Genomic DNA, 20,004 nt, shown 5'->3' on the forward strand with positions numbered 1-20,004 from the left:
GTTCAGTCTTCTGTTGAGTGTTTACACAGCATGGTTTACCATCAGAAACATGAAGTAATTGCAAGCCAATTCCACTAAACAAAAGTCAAAACTGACCTTTGCAGTACCTTCTGAATAATTCCCAGGACATCACACACAATCAAACATCCACAGGGGTCAACAAAATATTTACCTCATCAGAGAATGGGCCGCTTTGTTCGTCAGCTATCTCAATGCTTTCAAAGCCAGGCAGCAAGAGTGGCATTTTCTGTTTGGCTTGGCTTAACACAGGTCTGCTCAACAAAACAATTCAGGCTTATGAGAAGCGTGCAGTAATATCAGCAGCTACCCCAGCTGTCAGTACAGGCAGAATGTGAACTGTACCCATAACAGTGCTAATGCCTGGTGTGTAACCTGAGATCTCTTTCTTGGAAGTATTACAGCCCACGGCTGTAGGATTAAATTAAATTAGTCTAAAGATAGGTAACTAGGTATGTAAACAGGAGGAGAACAGCTATTTATGAGGGTGGACAGTGATAAGACAAGGGGGAATGGTTCTAAACGGAGACAGGGGAGGTTCAGATTGGATATTAGGAGGAAGTTTTTCACACAGAGGGTGGTGAGGCACTGGAACAGGTTGCCCAAGGAGGCTGTGGATGCCCCATCCCTGCAGGCATTCAAGGCCAGGCTGGATGTGGCTCTGGGCAGCCTGGGCTGCTGGTTGGCGACCTGCACACAGCAGGGGTTGGAACTGGGTGAGCATTGTGCTCCTTTGCAACCCAGGCCATGTGATTCCCTAAACACTCTTCCAAGCTCTCTAGAACCACATATTTACATCACCCTTCATAAGTAAGCAACATACTGCGTTTTCTTTCCACAATCATACCCGTCACTAAGTGTAGCTCTTACACTCAGAGAAGACCTGCTGAATGCTGCAGTGCCCTTTTTACACTTTGCTCCACAACAATTCACACGCAATGTATACAAAAACAAAAGCACATCTTACTTTAATTCTTCAGGGTACGTCAGTGATGCAGCCTTAGCAAATGTTGCATTCCAGAAGTTGGCACACTGTTTGCATATCTGTTTGCTCTTATGCTGAAATACTACACAGAGCAATGGAGAAAGCTGCTCCAGCAGCTCACTGTCATAGCAGCCCGTGCAGTGGGACTGTAAACACAGGATAATCTCAGCCAGGAGTTTTTCAAGCTGAGGAAGGGAAGAAGCAATATGTGCATATTTTTTAGGTTTTCATTCAAATATTGCACATATTCTCTATTTAAAGCTTGTGATTTAAGACAGACAGCAGGCAATAACAGCCTGAACAAACCAATTTAGAAACCACCCCACAGAACAAGTCTCTCTAAAGCTCACGTTCCCTTGTCTTAGTTACTGCCCCAATTCAGCATGGTTTAAAAATTAAATCTCTACCTTCACTGTAATTTTGTTCAGAATCCAAGATGAACAGAAAAACCTCCACACAGCCCCTGTATCTCCCCAACCCCAACTACTTCTCTACCAAACTCACCTTGCTGTTAAGATTACTGTATGCTTTAGGTACATCAGCAAGCCTGCCAAAACAAATAAAAGGTATGACATATTTTGCTCTCATTTACCCCAAGAGTTAAACACAGACTCCCCAGCACTGCACACTGTGTTTTAATACACAACTCAGTGAGGTAATGCTGTGAAACAAAACCACTGCACTATTTTTAAGTTGCCTGAACTAAGCATTCAAAGGTTATCTTTGAGCTTCCACTGATAGACGCTAATTTCAAGAAGAACCAATGGAAAGATTAACAATTAGTACAAACTTGTAATTACAAATGTTGATTAATACCAAGTGTTGGGGCTTTTTTTAGGATGTTGAGGAGGCTTCCAAGTCTGTATTTGTTTGCATATGCCTTCCCTCAAAAAAAAAAAACAACCAAACAACCCAATGCTCACGTCTCCTATTTAATGAGTAACTGCACAAAAGATGACACAAAGCAAGACAGATGAGATGGGAGATGGAAAGGTGGTGTTCAACCCAACCTCACAGAGGAACAAATGGATTTTTGCTGACAGGGACTCAGATTTTAGAGTACAACAGTAGCAGCCCTGCTTCAAATGTCAGTTAACAGCCACAAAACCACACTTACAGGCTGAGCAGAAGCATGCTACCCTACCCTCCCCTCTTCCCAAGAGGCTGGAAGCTGTACTGCATTCATCTCCTTACCCTGAACAAAGTCTTCACACCCTGTATCATCTACAGATCAGAATCTATCCCCTGGCAGCCCCTCCCACCAAGCCCATCCTAGATCTCACCCTGTTCTAGGAAGAAAAACCATGAAGGATTAAAATAAGAAAACCCCAGATCAGAACAAAAACCAAAGAAAACAAACACACAGCAAACAAATATTTCTTCTCTCTGCTTAAAAGCTCGTGATTCTACTGCACAAATTCAACTAATTCTGATTGAAGTGGAAGGTGCCCTGAAAGCTGTCAGACTTCAAAGCTGAAAGTCCTTACTGTCCTAGCATCAGCCTAGCACTGAAGCTTTGAAAACCCTGAGCCATGTTTAAATACACTGTGTGCTGCAGACTACACAAAGTTTCCCAGCTATGCAGCAATGCACTGAGTTCAGTTTTCCAACCATTATTTATATACTCACTTTGTTTTCTCATAAAACACTGCCAGAGGTTTTGAAAAAACTGCAAACATGGTCCCAATCACCGAAGGCAAAGAAACGTGGCTGATGATGTTGTGAAGAACAGCAATAACTGAATGACCAACAGATGCCAACGATTCTGGGCAGCTTTCTTCAGAACTGAGAGCATGAAAGGAGTCCAGTAACATCACCAGGAGCTTGAACAGGGAGGAGAGCTTCCCAAGGGGCTCCCTTTTCTTCTTAGACCAGTCAGTAGGTGTCTGTGGAGCTAATATCAAAAGAGAAAGATGTATTTTTTCCTATACAACCAACACACATCACAACAAAACACAGCTTAACTTCCCTTCTATATGGGAAACATGACTTTGATTCCTAAACTATACCTACATAGGAAGTTTTGAACTAGATCTAAAAGAAAACATACATTTCCCAGTGCATAACTTTATCATACTATTACAGACACAGCTCTCACTCCTTTTATTTGTATTTACTGTTCACCCTAATGACTGCTTTTAAGCATCTTTAATGCTTCCTTGCAGAAGAGAGCAGCCACACCAGAGCTGTCAGCTAGTAGATGTGAATTCAGACAAGGGGGGGAGAAGGGAAGCTACCAAGTGTCATTCAGAGTGAAGTCTCCATCATGTTTTTGCTCACCAGTATCCCCCATTGAAGCATTTCATTCTTTCAGCAGCCCAATATTATGTCTTATTACTTTAAGCTAGGGCAGAGAAATCATGAAAAACATCGAGTTTCATACTGAATTCATTCATTTTGGAAATCAGTTCTTCAGATTTTTTTGTCAATTCCTTATCAGCTATGATGCAGAGTGTATACTGACTATTGATACCCTACAGCCATCACTTCCACCCACATTAACTCTAATTTCCAACCAAACCAGAAAGAAACCAACAGAAAACTCCAAGGTTCAAGTATTTACTTACATCTATTTTTTGGCTGATATTTAATACCATAGGGTGAAAAGTTGATGCAGTCCACCACAACTGCCACAACGTGGGTGAGACCATCCAGCATTGCAGACATCTGAGGAGGAAACAGAATTCATCAGCAAAGCCCAGACAAGCAACAGTGGCAGAAAAACAGTGCTGGGCACAGCAGTGCTAAATAGCTTTTAGGTTTAAAAGAAGGCATGAAGTTTTTGTGCATTTTCAGGTGAGACAAAGATCAGCTTGCATAAATGTATTGTAGGACAGACTTAAGATTCAGACTTCCCACGCTGTACAAGTAATACTAAGAATATATATAATCTAAGGAAGAGAAACAGTAACAGGCAGCTGTAAGGTACATAGGTCAATATTAAGCAGAACGTGCTACCAAACCTCAGTGTGCCTATGTTCAGCCACTGGACTCAATCTGATCTTCAGGAAAGTCATTGTAGCATAGCAGCAAGATTTTCATGGAAAGAACTACATTCAAGAAGCACAAGACATTGCTAGTGCATACAAAGATCCATTTTGAGCATTTCCTTCCAGTTCACCTCAACCCCTTGTAAATAATAAAGAACTCCACTTGCTTTTACAAGGGAACATTGATGACAGGAGCCAAAAAAAATTTGCATCACTGTAACTTCCATACTGAAGCCCTCCATTCTTCAAGTTCAGCCTAATGAATCATTTTTGATTTTTGAGAACTGAGTTTTATCACCAGGACAGAGCAGCATCAAATGAAAGCCAGTGTTATATTCCAAAGCTAATATTTTCAAATTCCATTTTCCTCTTTGTTTCTTCCTTTTACAGTATTCTTTTCAGAAGATGCTCCACTTGCAATCACAAAGGACTTTACCTCCTGAAGCCAATATTCATTGACACCTACAGTCACTACTTCTCCACAGCGTGCCTTTGCACACTGGGAAGAGGTGATGCTCCCTCTTCCATAAGCTTTAGTGACAAAGTCTACATTTTAGCATGCAAAGCTGACATTACCAGAGGCACGGAGCAAAAGATGCCCTCTGAACGCTCCACTATCCTCCTTCCTCACCAAAACCCCTCTGTGGATTTGTTAATTCAACCTAAAGGTATACCTTGCATACAAAACTTCAACCAGACAAACCACATTTACCATAACTATGACATTCACCAAACCAGCACTACTTAAATGCTTAGAACCCAAAGACTCAACTCACTTCAACATTCAAGCATTATTTTTTACTCCTTTCTTCCAATCCATTTCCAGTTCAGCTCCCAGAAGTAAAATGAAACAGCTTTAAGCCAGACACAAAACACTTTACGTTACAGCAATGACTCCATTAAAGTTTACTAACAGATTCTTGCACAAGTCTGTCACTTAAAACGTTTGCTGAAGTACTTCTATAGTTCAATATCACTGGTTTATACTCACTACTGGAGTTTCACCTTCTAGCCCAGATATTATTTTGGCACACAGTTCTTCACAGCACAGGTTCTCTTCTGCTGTTGCAACCAAAGCAGCACAGCGAGCAAATGCTCTGTACAGGTCTGACCAAGCACGAAGCAAGGATTTCATAGTTGGCTTTAAGAACAAAAAAGAGTAAGTCTGTAAATATCAACTTCTGAGCATGGAGATAAAGACTTGCTTTAAGTGTTCTGCTGTCAAAACTTGAATTTCAATCTCAGAGCAGTGGTCTAATGTACGTGCATGCTGGTAAAAGCAGCTCCACTCTGAGATGAGCTAGCACTTAGCAATTTTAATATAACCCACACTGCTTCTGATCAGCATCAGTATTGACAGTTACCTGGGGAAAGTCCTGAACAGGGAAGATATGGGATACTGGTAGCAACAGAGCATTATAGACAGCATTGAAGTTGTGCTCCAGAGCATCACCTTGATTTACTTCGTTAGTCTGCAATGGAAAAAATGCGCTGGTGAAGCAAACTACAGAACTTGAATGACAAATGATGTCACTCTGAATGCATTTGTTTGGAACATGGAAGCTGCACAAGCTAAACAGCCAACTGTGTTTTTAGATTGGCTACCTCTCTGTTCAGAGCTCATGTTGATCTTACTATTTAACAGGCAAAAAGCATTTTTAAGAAATACCAGAATAACCCCTTAATCTAAGGGAAGAGAGTATGAAATTGCATGTTTTATCTGTTTCTCCTGCAGTGATGCCTACCTACACAAGACACCTAACATAGCTTAACAGACACTCTTGAGACTTCGACACCCCTTGACTGCATGATGGTTAGCTCAGTGTTTCCTACACTGCAATGTACTGAACCTGCTGGATAGGACTGCTGACATCACTGCAAATATTTATACTAAGGCTGCACGCATTCCAGTCCCATAAACAGCACCACAGCTTATACAATTTTATGATCACAACAAGCACACCAAGAGGAATGTAAGCACAGAATTTAGCAGGCTGTGTTTTGGGGTATGGGAGAGTGCTGGGAAAGAGGACAGGAAAGTCACCATACCCGATTAATCCAGTCAGTCAGTGGGTTAACAACAATACTCCACATCCTCCAAAGATGCTCCTTGTTTTCCACCTGCTTGGCGTTCTGATTTATAACACACAGCACAGATTCACTGAAAGCCAGTGGAGATGTAGGCCCAGATAAAACATAGCGCATGAGAGTTTCCAGAATGATGAAGAATCTAGGGATGGAAAGTTAAAAAGGTGAGAGACTTCCTCAGCTGAAGTTAGGAAAGGAATTCTAGACAGTCTTCAACTCTAAGGGACCTTGTTATTGAAACAAAAACCCTTAAGAAACAACACATACCTCTCATCTGTAACACACCACTCCAAGAGGTTGTTATGGAAAGGCAGCTGAACTAAGAACAAAGCTGGTGTTCCCTTGTAAAAGGAATTGAAGAGGTCAAAACAAGAAATACATTGATCAAATGAAACAGCTGTCTCACTTCAGTGTGCATGCACCTTCTGTAAGCCAGGAATTTACAACTGCGTTTACAGTTGTCAGAAACTGTAAATTCTAACACTTCAAAGCAAAAAAAAATTAGAGGCAAACGCTGGAGAACTAAACTACTGCTCAGAGGGGATTGTGAGGGAAATGCAGTCATGCTACAGCTGAAGCAATTAAACGCCTTTAAAAAGCTACAGGCTTTGCAGTACTTAATCACTGTGTCCTTGACACAGCACCTGAGGTAGGTGTACATCATGCAAGCACTGCAATACAAGTAAGAGGTACAGCTCTGATCAAGCACTCTGCACAGCTGCAGGCACAACATCCAAACACCTTGAACCATAAAGACAGACAAGCAAGGATGCCAGACTTACATTTAAAAGATCCATATCAGCAATCTGATAAGCTGGTGATCCCAACACTTTGGGAGGTAATTCCTTCACAGTAATATCAATGAGGGACTGAGGTAAGGAGGGGAAAAGAAGAAAAATGCCATTATGTACTTTTTTTCTTTTGAGGTAACTACTATTTTATGCAACACCACAAACTACAAGCCAAATGGTAACAACTGCTTCCCTTTAGGAAAAGGACAAAATGCACTGTAAAAGCAGCAGTCATTTAAAACAGCAGGTGCTGCTAAGTCACATACCCACACTCAACACTGCTGCCAAGTCTAGAAGACACTTCTTAAGAAAGAAGCCCTTGAGGAGCACGATCAGAATGGCATGACTTACAGTTCACACCAAACATATGGTCCTTAAGAGGCCATTCTGATAAATTAATCTGATAAAAGATGCAAAAGACTACCACCAACCAGAACACAGAGAATCAAATAGAAATTAGATTGAAAGAAGTAAGAACACAGCCCCAACCTACCAGTGCTTTCTGTGCAGGAAGAGAATTTGATCTAACAATGTTTTTTAAGGCCTGGAGCAACATAGTCAGCACTTCTGATCCTTGCTTTTCTTTCTTATTACCTGGAATGAAGTGTAGTTATAGTTAGAGCAGAACAAAGTAATGGTCATCAACCATTGTTTAAAGCTTAAATGCAATGTATTGTAGGGCCATAAGAAATTCTGTGTGCATTTATAAACATATATCAGGTACCAAGTCTCTCTGAAAAGCAGTGTAAGCAAAACATCTCAATTAAGCAATCCCTAATTTTTTAAGTAAAATGGAATTAACATGAATGGAATCCTGCTATTAACATTCAACTTTGACAAGTTAAAAAAGCAGCTGATATGTGAAGTTTTGGAGGCACCCAAGCAACACACAATTCCTGAATGCTGTAATCATAAACAATATGAAACACTCCACTATCAAGACACTTTAAACAAGAGCTTGTATTTATGTATCTGTAAAGAGATTACAAGATAACGATTTGCTACAGAACAGAAAATGATTAGGGAAAAAAGAGGCAGACAATCACCTAACAAGTAATTCATCCTACTGTGAGCAATACACCAAATACTGAGGAGTGTTCTTAATACTGAAGTCCTGGTGCAGAATCATTTTTGGAAATGGAAACTGGTTTTCTGTCAATAAAAGAAGTGCAAATGCTTCTGTCTCAGTGCTAATGGAACACAGCTGCAGCCATGTGCCACTGTGCCTCCCTGATCAAACTGGTAACAGTCTGGATTTGGGCACATGGATGAAAGAGATCAGTTGCAAAACAACTGCTGCTGATGCCTAAAAGCTGCTGTTACCAGCAATGAAACAAGTATTTCTTAAGGCATAAAACATTAAAAAAACATAAAAAAAATACACTTCTCACCTGATTCAATAGCTGTTTTCACATGCCCATTTATGTCCTTCCAGATATTATTCAGCATAGATTCTACAAGATAACAATGTTTTTATTAATTTTGCAATAAAAACATTAAGGAAAGTTTAAATACACACTGGGTTAAACCACTGATGTGAGCAGGAACTGAATCAAGCTTCAGAACCAAGTTCTATTTAAGTAACGTCAGCAGTGGAATATTACAGAAAGCAAACATTTCTTCTTTATGTTTTCCTCCCCAGCATCATTTGAAGAAAGGCAATAAAATCTCACCACTAAATTCTTACCAGGAACTTCTTTTCCAACTGCAATAAATCCATCCTGAACTGCATTTATAAATGTGCTGGCGTGCTTACAAAAAAAGGATGGGCTACCAATCAGGGGGTGCTGGAGAGGCTCTAGGAGGAGAACAAAGCCAGGTCTGTAAATCTGTTATTTCACAGCCTACCTGTAAGATAAGCCTTAAAAAGAAAGCAACAGTGTGCATACTTAAAGCTTTTCACACAATTAAAAGCAACTTCCACTATGCAAGATGACAACAAACTCTTACAAATACTTAAAGTGTTTTCTGGATGTCTTTTTAAATCCGAAGTGATTCATTTCACATTATGCAAAAGTACATTGAAAAAACATAACTCATACCTAAACTGAGCACAAGTTTGTTTTGCTTTGCAAAATCCAAAACTTCTGGTCCCATCAAGAAGTGAAGCAGCATTTCAATCCCCAGAAGCTGAATGGAAGGAATTGCCACCGGTCCTGCAGTACTGGAATTCAAGTTCATCCTTGGTGTGGCTGGACTTGCAAATGGATAAGGACCTAAGGAGGGGGAAACCAAGAATAAAATGCCTCGTATTTCATCTATAGTCAGTGAGAGGAAAGATCCAGTAGACCAAAATCCCACACTAGTAACAGGGGTAAGCCATAGAATCTGGAGGGACCTCTGGAGTCTGATTTTAAGCAGGCACTTCTATTCAAAGTAGCATTTAACATCACAGTAATAACCACAGGTTTTAAAAGTACGTGTCTTCCAAAAGCTGCATCAAAGCCAAAGACATCAGGATTGATTTTGGCAACAGAAGCTGCCAGGGTACAGAGCACATTAGAAACACTACACTACACACACACACCTGAAACACCCACACAACGAATTTGAGGCTCCTAATTATGGCAGTCTAGAATTACATAAGGCTTTCCATGCAGAGGAGAGGCAGTTCCTCATCAGACACTTCATGTAAAGCTCAGTTAGTATGATTTTACATGTACTTACAGTAAGTTATTGATATATTCAATATATCAATGATATATTCATGATCACTATTCAGAAATAGTGCTGAAAACGTCCCAGAACTGAGACTGGGACAGAAAGGGAGCACTTAGCAACACAAAAAGCAAAGTTTCAACTCAAAGCTCCTTTGCAAAAGTGAGTGCAAACTGGGGACACACAGTTTGATGAGCATGATTTTGTAAGCATGGGATGCTGCCTGCAACAGCCTCAGTTTTAACCAGTGTAAATCACCATGTCTGGAGATGTCTGCATGCTCATCTCAGTAGCAAATCAAATGAAAAAGCACAAACATTACACAAAACACCTCCAGCTCCTACATTTAGGATACAGGTGAAACAGGCTTGTCCTTCCATACCTGGTTTCTGTGGAGGGTTTGCTAAACTGGGGTTGGATGGCACACGTGAGGGAGTTCCTTGTAGTGCAGCAGAAGAATCTACACTTAGAGTGCTCTGGATTAATGGTATGCAGACCTGCAAAGATACCAAATCCCAATGAAAATGAGTATGACAAACAAGCCAGAAGCCAGAAAGAACCCATGTACTGTGATTACCAGACTGTACTGCTGCTCACAGCATCAGTTTTCAGTGTGCTTATAATGGTATTTCTAAGACAAGTGAACTGATACACAAAATGGATAGAGAAAACAAAAATCATTGGATTCATGCTAGAAACAATCCATCTGTACTCTGTGTAAAAGTAGGTAATTTTTCTTTTTTCTTTAAATTTACTCTCATCCTGGATTTGATAAAACTCCGAATCCTGGTAGAAACATTTTCTTCATTATAATGTGAGTGGTAATGAAACACCTGGGTCATTTTCCTATGATCTCTCTCAGTATTTTGTCATCTTTTCAGTATGTGCTTCCTATGGTGGACTCTACGAGCACAGTGAAAGAACAACACAGCTCCCATATAACCTGCCCATGTTTGTTATTGCTGAGCACCAAGTGCAGACTTCTACTAAGATGCCCTTATCCATGCAAGTCCATTATCAAAGTCTTTTAGAACTGAAAAGACAACTGTAAGCATATATAATGTGCTATACGTGTGTATATATACCCACAAGGCAGCCTTGGTTCCTTAAGACAGTTTTATTTTAATAATAAATTATAGAAGGGAAAAGCAAGTACAGAAAAAGCTATGGCAACAAGGAGCAGACTTAGCATAGTTGCTTAATTAATGTTGAGTGTGCAAAACTATGACAATTTTCAGCTTTATTACCTGTTCAAAGTTAGCAGGCAGCTGAGGTCCCAGCCTCATGAGTAGATACCACCAGACCTCCAGCTTTGTCAGTGCCAAAGCCTCTGTTCTCACATGGATTGAGCTCAGTGGCTGCATCAGCAATTTCAGCCTTTTAGCACTGCACAAAATATCTTGAAGGAGAAAAAAAATAAAAAGGCATTTTAAGCAACGTAATTAAATGATTCAATTTGCAAAACAACCAAAATGAAACTTTTAAGTTCACGTTCCTTCTTAACCTTTTAGCTCAAAATGTAAAAACACATCTCAGAATTAAAATCCTTTGTGACCACGTTGATCGTTCAGACCATTTTACTGCTGAGTGTTGTCTGGAATAACCTTGAAATTAGAAGGCACCTCTTCTTCCAGTCTGAAATCTACTGAATACCAATTTAAGCAGAAGGAAGTTCACTTTTGCTTGTGATGTCAAAGAGTAATATCTATCACTGGAGAAGAAATACACAGGCTCAGAATGCTTGGTTTTAGCTGCAGAATGAGTATGGCATACTGAGGCCACAAGTGATCCAGAACTGAGGCAGAAATAGCCTAGCATGCTTAGACATACAATTGCCCAAGCCTAAGCAAGCACTCAGAAAAATGCTTACAGCTCTGCAGCATCACAAGCTGTCTACCTGCAACTTCTACCAAACTGCTGACACACTGCTTTCACAGCATGCAATCCTTATGAGCCATGGTGAAACACTCCACATCACAACAGTATTGCTATATGGATGTTATCTTCTGCTAGAACCACATCTTGGTCAATTCATCTATAGGGTGAACAGATGGAAAACAAATCAGTACAACAAATTTGTCTAAACAAAGAACTGTTAGCACTTAGCTGCTTCTTCAGGACAGAAAGTACAATCAAGGTAAATATTTGGGGCGTTGTGATACATGCTGGACTTCTTTAGGTCTCAGTCACACCTTTCAATAGATTTCAAAAGGTATTTTTTTCTTCACATCTTCAGAATACTGAAGAACTGCTCTCCCCAGTTAATCCATGCAGCACAAGATCAGATATGCATGGTTTTCGTCTCCAGTTCACTGCTGACAGTTTGGCTCAACTGAAGTGTTACAAAGCTATCTAATTTTATCCATTTCTCCTAGTAGCAAAATTAAGTTAGAAGTAGTGATCAAAAACTTTTCCTGATAGCATATATTGCTACATTCGTACCACCTTATAGATGTCGTTTTGACCTCTAAAAAACAAGGAAACACTACCATAGAATCACAGAATGGCCTGGGATGAAAAGGAGCACAATGCTCATCCAGTTCCAACCCCTGCTGTGTGCAGGTCACCAACCAGCAGCCCAGGCTGCCCAGAGCCACATCCAGCCTGGCCTTGAGTGCCTGCAGGGATGGGGCATCCACAGCCTCCTTGGGCAGCCTGCTCCAGTGTGTCTGAGGAAAATACATACTCTTCCAGTTACATACAGTGACTACTCAAAACAATTCAGGTTAATTTTTTTTAAACCTACCTGGATTTAGAGCAAAATTATCTATTAGACTCTTCCATGCAATGAAAGCTATTTTCTTGACCACCGGTGAGCCACTACGGAATCCAAGTTCCTCCAGCTGCAGCAAAGAATTGATGAAACTGCCACTACGATGCAGAGTCTGAAAACAGGAGTTCACCAAGTTACAATTTATGCTGTCAAGAACACAGTCAGAACTCCTTAGAGAAGCAGAGCCACTGCTTTTCTGCTTACCTTCCCAAGTAACTTGACAAACAGTGGCCACAGCTTTAATACATACGTCTCATTTTTTGTAGAAAATAATTTCTGAAGTTCTGAAATTAATTTCTGTAGATAGAAAGGAAAATTTATAAAAATACATTCATATCATTTTAAAAGCCATATCCTCAAAGCAATGACACCTGCAAAGACACAACCAACCAACCTGTTATTTCCAGATCAGAAAGGTATCACTTTGTACCACACAGCATTTGCTGTTGAGTCAGTCAAACGCTGCTGCCACCTGGTTACCTTCTTTCTTGAAAGGGAGAGCTGGCTGCAATTACTGATCCTTAATTACTTGTAGCCTCTCTAACTTGTTTAGCTTGATGTAGGGGACGTGAAAATGCAATTCATCACTTACAATTGTAAGGAAGAAACCACATCATGCACTCGTCATGGAATCACAGAATGTTTTGGTTGGAAGGGACCTCAAGGATCATGAAGCTCCAACCCCCTGCCACAGGCAGGGCCACCAACCTCCATAATTAATACCAGCCCAGGCTGCCCAGGGCCCCATCCAACCTGGCCTTGAACACCTCCAGGGATGGACGGGGCATCACAGCCTCTCTGGGCAGCTGTTCCAGCACCTCACCACTCTCTCTGTAAAGAACTTCCCCCTGACATCCAACCTCAATCTTCCCTCCTTCAACTTCAAATCATTTCCCCTTGTCCTGCTGTTATCTACCCTTGTAAAGAGGTGACTCCCCTCCTGTTTATAGGCTCCCTTTAGGTACTGGAAGGCTTCAAAGAGGTAAGTAAATTCTCTTTAAGAAACAACTGAAGTGTAATGATACTATTTACAAGCTAATGCTGTCCAGACAGGTGTTTAAACATTTCTCCTCACCGATAACTGTCAGAAATGGTTTTCAGTGATCATATTCTTACCTTGTTATTTTTCTGTCAGAACTGCTGTCATCATGAAGTTGCTGCCAACACACAATGGCAGCAAAAAGCAACTCTCTAGACGAGACATACCCTCACCCCTGATCACTACAGCTTTTTCTAGACAAAAGGCACAGCACTTCCACCTACCGTGGTCATCAGATGCTCAGTTACAGCTGCCACCTCCTGCTGTTTCTGGAGCAGCAGTGGCATGCCTATCTCCAGTGCAGTGGCACCTCGTAACTGCACTTTGTGAGCTGAATGGACGACCAGAGGGATGATCAGCTTTGCCCACCTCACAGCCTCCTCTCCCATCTGGGCTGGAGCTTGTTCCATTAAGCTGGAATCAGAAAGGCAAACAGATATATTGTTCACATACCCAAAGGTAGTCTTAGTATAACCAATTAATGTTCTAGTTCAAATTCTGACGTACAGGAAGTCATCCTAAATAATTTTAGAACATGAGATTTCAACCTAAAACTGCAGTATGGAGGTGTATTTCCACCTCCCCTGAAGGAGAACTGACATTACAGCAGTCCTTCCTGTTCTACCACTACTTTTTGGGCATCTGAGCTGAAAGGAAAGCCAACACAAAATATGTAAAAAACAAAAGAAAGCATCATTAAGTGTAGTGCTGCACCATGAAGTGTGGTGTTCTCCACAAACAACTGTAACATGTCTCACATTTACAAGAGGGTGAAGTGCAGATAGCTGAAAAAGGACAACAAAACCAGATGATAATATCCAACTGCTGTGCTAGAGAAAACTCATGTATTAAGTATAAAATAAGCAAATAGTTACTCCGACTGCTTTGAATTGTAATTGCAGTTCAAGTCAGATGAGAAAGTGAATTTCTCCCCTCACAGAGATATAATCTGAACATACTCACTAATAAAGTAACTAAATGAAGGCAAAAGGTAACAATTCTAGCACTGCTGACCAAAACAACGTGCTCAGAGGAAACGCCTGCTTTGGAAATAACCAGTGCTCTCATGTTTTTAAGCAACAAGGAAAGACATTTTTGAACACAAACCCATTCAGCGGCCAAGAACTTCCCAACCATGTGGGAAATGTAAGAACATAATGTAAGAAGGGCCCAACAGGCTCTAAAGATGATTCTCAAGAAGCCATTAAAAATAAAAGCAGTGATAGTTTATCTGAATATTGGCTGCCTTCTGTGTTAAAATCAGCTGTCACCATAACCATAAACAGAATATTTTGCAAATGAAGCAGTTCAGAACTAATGGGAAAGAAACAGAAATGGTAGTTTGCACAGTTTCATTGCTCTACTGATTGTAACAGAAGATAGGACAAGGGTGAATGGTTTTAAACTGAGACAGGGAGGTTTAGGCTGGATATTAGGAGGAAGTTTTTCACACACAGGTTGCCCAGGGAGGCTGTGGATGCCCCATCCCTGCAGGCATTCAAGGCCAGGCTGGATGTGGCTCTGGGCAGCCTGGGCTGCTGGTTGGCGACCTGCACACAGCAGGGGGTTGGAACTGGATGAGCATCATGCTCCTTTGCAACCCAGGCCATTCTATCATTCTATAAGTTGCAGACACTGAACATTGAGAGCCACCAAGACCTGGTTCCAACAGTTCCCCAAGCAACCACATGGTCAGCCGTTCCGCACTGCCCCGCACGTACCGTATAATAACATTCAGTGCTTCATACTCCACAATCATAGACTGTACATCTCCTTTAGTAAGTATGGTTTCCAGTGTAGAAATAAGACTGGACACCTGAGGAAACACAAGAGACCTCAGTATGTAAATACAGATATTAATGAGCAGCTGAAATCACACAACTCCATTTCCCATTATAGAGCTCTGTGTCTGGATTACAACAGCTCTGGTTGTAAGATCAGAGCTCCAACCAAGCAGGAGTGTTTGTAACGTTTCTCTCCCATGCTGCTTTGCTGGTATGTCACAGAATCACCAACACTGCAGCCTCACCTTCAAAAGCAGCAAGTTTTCAGCTTTTTTGCCTCCATCAGAAAACCCTTACAATTCTTCCAAGAGCTTAAGGCCCACATTTCCCATCAGATTCAAAACCTACTGAGTGCACAGTAACCAAGAGATTACCAGTTTCCTCTCCCTCACACTGGGGCTACAGAACCATTAAGAGACATACCTCCTTTTTAATAATGTCAGAAGGAAACGTCTGCTTAGAGATCACCCAAAGTGCTCGAGTGCGAGTGTTTTTGTCTGAAGTCTTCACAGCAATGCTGTTCAACGTGGAAAGCAAATCTTCTACTTCAGATGCTGAAAGCAGAACACAGCACTCATTGCTTATATACTTCTTGGCAAGCTTCTTTGCTCATTTAACATTACTAGAACATCTATTCAGCTGGTCTGAGTGTGACTAAATGCTCTAAATGTTGCTTTCCAGTAATATTTGGAGTTTCTCTCAAAATAACTTGATAGAAAAGCTCAGAATAGTAGTATGTGTATGTATTACTACAACATGCTCTAAATATGGTATCCTAAGAAATCAAAAAAACATAAAGCTAGAGGATGAATCCACCTAAAAAGATCTAGGACTGAAGATTCAATACTAAGTTACTCAGAACTTTTGGGATTTCAAGTGAATACAGCAATTCTTTGTAAAGTCAACTTTGCTGCTGCACTGGGGTATTAAAAAAGCCACTGAAGTCTACAAAAGGCTTCACTGGAGTCACTGCCCCTGGAGGGGCTCAAGAAACATCTGGATGTTGCACTGAGGTTTAGTGAGGAAATACTGGTGGTAGGTGGAGGGTTGCACTGGATGATCTTGGAGGTCTTTTCCAACCTTGGTGATTCTATGAAAGCCAGAGCTGAGCTAACAGTGAGCTGATAATACAAGAGTAACACCAACACAGAACTTACATGCAACTAGGAAGATAGATGAAAAACATGCATTTCTTTGAAATTCATCATTAATAAAGCCTAATTTCTTACCAATTTGGCCCTCCTGGCTAAGTGGCCTCAGATCTGAGAAACATAAGGTCACACACTCTCTCAGTCAGAGCAGGTACACTTTTCATCCTGTTTCTCTGACTCATCGCCTACTTTCAGAATCTAACAACCTCTAGCAAATTTGACTGCAGTTTACCAACTTGTTAAAAAAAAAAAAAATATATATATATATATATATATACATATGAACAGGGGAAAGTAAAGGGACAACACTGAAAACGTGCTCTGATCATCCATTGGATTTTATTCTGTCTTCACCTTCCACCACAACACAACCTGCCCACCTTCTGCAAACCAAAGCTCAGGGCACACAGCTGACACCAGGCTGCTCCTCATCACATCTTTGGAACAGGTTGCCCAAGGAGGCTGTGGATGCTCCATCCCTGCAGGCATTCAAGGCCAGGCTGGATGTGGCTCTGGGCAGCCTGGGCTGCTGGTTGGTGACCTGCACGCAGCAGGGGGTTGGAACTGTGCTCCTTTGCAACCCAGGCCATTCTGTGATTCTATGAACTGCATACAGCCAAATGAAAGCTGTAACAGGTAACCCCCAAAGCCCATCTTGCACAAGAAAGAATTAGCAACCTCTCATATTGCTCACCACAGGGACAAAACTAACATATCACTTGGGAACTGTAAACTGCCAAACTTAAAGCATTTGCTAACAAAGAAATAAAGAAAAGAGTATGACACAGATAACACCTTACATCAGTAATCACACTGAAGTTCATTCGCTTACCAGATAATTCAGAAGTGATCTTTGAATTAAAAACACAGAACCCCAAAGCTTGTAATGCTGCATTACTCAGCTCTGAATTTTCACTACTAATGTGTGCCTGGAAAAACAAGAAAAGGTTATTTTTAATATATCTGTGTGTGTCACAAAACTAGATGTAAAGCATCAGCTGTCTCAATACCAACAGTTGTGCTGAATGAAGAGAGATAAAAAGATGTAAAAACATAAATGCCTGATGGAAAATGTAGGAAAGCTTTCCTGTTTACACACTCCACCAGATCATTAAAACAATCTGAGGTTCAGAAGATGTTCCTGTTCTCTGCAATTTGGGCATCCTCACTAAGTATGCATTGGCATCACAAGTTCTATACTTCTCTGCTTGTTCACATACTGCCACCTGACTGCCTTAAAACATCTGAAACATGGGGGAAAAAAAGGTGACCACAGTCCTTATACTAATCTACCAAAAAGAATAAAATAAAACGACCTGTAACAGGTAATCCCCAAAGCCCATACTGCACAAGAATTAGCAACCTCTCATACTGCTCACTGTAGGGACAAAGCTAGTGTATCATTTGGGTTTGTTCTTGAAGTAAGCCGTGGAAAATCTAACAGGAAAGACATACCTTAAATATTCTGCAAAGCTGAGGAAAGTGTTTTCTGACTCCCACAGTGAATTCTTTGCCTTCCTCACCAGACAGGCGGCTTTAGGGGAAAAGGGGAAAACAAGCAATGCTTTTATGTTATACATGTTACGGACAGCAAAACTTTAAACTTCCAAAGCCCAACTCGTTGGCTGGCCTGGGAGTAGTAATTATAGAGCTCCTTCTTCCCATAGGAAGCTCGAACACAGGAAGGTGAGCAGCACAGAGGGGCCGCACCAACTGACCAGGGCACAAAGTGAGGAAGAGGGGAGGTGTGAGGAAGAAACCCTTCACTCATAGGGGCTGTGGCCCCGGCTGAGTCCAGAGCTGCAGGCACCCATCCTTGGAGGTGCCTGAGGCCGTGGATGGGAGTTGTAGGAAGGAACATAGGGCCATTCACAGGGACCTTGACAGATGGGCCCAAATGAACCTGATGAGGTTCAACACGGCAAAGTGCAAGGTTTGGCACTTAGGCCAGAGGAATCCCAGGTATCCGTACAGACTGGAAAGACTGATACTTGAGAGCAGCCCTGTGGAAAGGGAGCTGGGGGTCTGGATGGATGAAAAGCTTAACGTGAGCCAGCAGTGTGCTCTTGTGGCTTGGAAGGCAAATGATAGCCTGGGCTCCATCAGAAGAGGGGTGGCCAGCAGGGACAGGGAGCTGACTGTCTCCCTCTACTCTGCTCTTGTGAGGCCCCATCTGGCGCACTGCATCCAGGTCTGGAGCCCCCAGTACAAGAAATACAGAGAGCTGTTGGAGAGGCTCCAGAGGAGAGCCACAAAGATAATCAGAGGACTGGAGCACCTCCCCTATGAAGACAGGCTGAGGGAGCTGGGTTTGTTCAGCGTGGAGAAAAGAAGGCTGAGAGGTGACCTCATTGAAGCCTTCAGTACCTAAAGGGAGCCTACAAACAGGAGGGGAATCAACTCTTTGCAAGGGCAGATAACAGCAGGACAAGGGGAAATGGCTTGAAGTTGAAGGAGGGAAGATTTAGGTTGCATGACAGGGGGAAGTTCTTTATTATGAGAGTGGTGAGGTGCTGGAACAGCTGCCCAGAGAGGCTGTGATGCCCCGTCCATCCCTGGAGGTGTTCAAGGCCAGGTTGGATGGGCCCTAGGCAGCCTGGGCTGGTATTAAATATGGAGGTTGGTGGCCCCGCCTGTAGCAGGGGGTTGGAGATCCATGATCCTTGACGTTCCTTCCAACCCAATCATTCTGCGATCCTGTAAGATCCCTTCCAGCCCAGACACTCCGGGTTTCTGCGATGCTAAGCACAGCCACCCGAGGACGCAGCCCGACAAACCCCGCACGCGATATCTCAGCCCCGGGCGGCTCCCGGGGGCTCCGAGCAGTAAGGCGCCGCACGAGGCCCCTCACCTCCGCGCCCCCATCTTTAAAAGCGGAAGGACCGCAGCTCAGACTGTTGAACCCCGGCTACCGCCCGGCCGGAACGCCGCTCTCCGCCCTCCCGAGGATCCCCATCCCCGCGTCCCTCCCGGCCCCGCGTCTCCGCCGCTCGGCCGGGCCGCCCCCCTCAGGCCGCCCCCCTCAGGCCGCCCCCCTCAGGCCGCCCCCCTCAGGCCGCCCCCCTCAGGCCGCCCCCCTCAGGCCGCCCCCCTCAGGCCGCGTGCGGTCCGCGCTCACTTGACGAGAGAAAGATGCGCGTCCGTGAGGTCCCCCGCGGGGGCGGCGGGATCCTGCAGCGTCTCGAGCAGCGGCCGCAGCCCGGCGGCGGCGCTCATGGTGCCGCAGGGCGGGGGCCGGGCCTGCAGCCCGCTCCGCGCGCCCCGCGCCGTCTCTCCGGTCAAGATGGCGGCGCGCGCGGAACAGGCAGCGCGAGCGCGCGGGCTGAGCGCTCTCGGCCAATGGGAGCGCGGGGGAGGCGGGGCGGAAGGCCGAGCCGGGAGCTGCGAGCGGCGCTGCGCGCTTTTCTCCGCGCGCTTTCTCCGCGTGGAGAGATCGCACGCTTCCCGCGCCTTTCGGGGCCCGCCTCCTGCCGCGCTGATTGGTGGAGGCGTCGGCCGTCGGCGGGGCCTGGCAAGGGGCGGGCCGTGCCGCTATGGCCGTCGCTGCGGCGTGGCCGTGCGGGCGGCTGTGAGCTGCTCGTTTCTGACTGAGGGTAACGGCTGTTTTTTCAGCTCCGCAGAACCCTCCCCGCGTCCACCCGCAATTCCTTGCGGCTTGAATCCCGGGGGCTGCGCTCTGCGCTTTCCCCGTTCGTTTCCTTGCTCTCATTGCCCTGGGCACGCACGG

General features: G+C 43.4%; 1 protein-coding gene across 1 annotated transcript in view; it reads right to left on the reverse strand.

Annotated features, from left to right (window-relative positions):
- Positions 1–19,529, reverse strand: part of RIF1 (replication timing regulatory factor 1) — a gene marked incomplete at its 5' end in the record, with an annotated part of 30,458 nt that extends 10,929 nt beyond the window's left edge. The window contains 24 exons of the mRNA XM_042877969.1: positions 173–272; positions 986–1,188; positions 1,508–1,550; positions 2,633–2,897; positions 3,571–3,670; positions 4,985–5,134; positions 5,358–5,465; positions 6,043–6,223; positions 6,349–6,422; positions 6,864–6,950; positions 7,366–7,466; positions 8,264–8,326; positions 8,560–8,670; positions 8,915–9,088; positions 9,913–10,027; positions 10,778–10,929; positions 12,277–12,415; positions 12,508–12,600; positions 13,567–13,756; positions 15,064–15,158; positions 15,550–15,680; positions 17,110–17,206; positions 17,733–17,811; positions 19,396–19,529. Coding sequence (XP_042733903.1) covers positions 173–272; positions 986–1,188; positions 1,508–1,550; positions 2,633–2,897; positions 3,571–3,670; positions 4,985–5,134; positions 5,358–5,465; positions 6,043–6,223; positions 6,349–6,422; positions 6,864–6,950; positions 7,366–7,466; positions 8,264–8,326; positions 8,560–8,670; positions 8,915–9,088; positions 9,913–10,027; positions 10,778–10,929; positions 12,277–12,415; positions 12,508–12,600; positions 13,567–13,756; positions 15,064–15,158; positions 15,550–15,680; positions 17,110–17,206; positions 17,733–17,811; positions 19,396–19,529 — 2,985 coding nt within the window. The remainder of the gene's footprint in view (positions 1–172; positions 273–985; positions 1,189–1,507; positions 1,551–2,632; positions 2,898–3,570; positions 3,671–4,984; positions 5,135–5,357; positions 5,466–6,042; positions 6,224–6,348; positions 6,423–6,863; positions 6,951–7,365; positions 7,467–8,263; positions 8,327–8,559; positions 8,671–8,914; positions 9,089–9,912; positions 10,028–10,777; positions 10,930–12,276; positions 12,416–12,507; positions 12,601–13,566; positions 13,757–15,063; positions 15,159–15,549; positions 15,681–17,109; positions 17,207–17,732; positions 17,812–19,395) is intronic.
- Positions 19,530–20,004: the final 475 nt, after the last annotated feature.

Source organism: Lagopus leucura, unplaced genomic scaffold (assembly GCF_019238085.1).
Source record: "Lagopus leucura isolate 7727_CA_CO unplaced genomic scaffold, USGS_WTPT01 Super-Scaffold_100019, whole genome shotgun sequence".
In the NCBI taxonomy this organism is placed as follows: domain Eukaryota; kingdom Metazoa; phylum Chordata; class Aves; order Galliformes; family Phasianidae; genus Lagopus; species Lagopus leucura.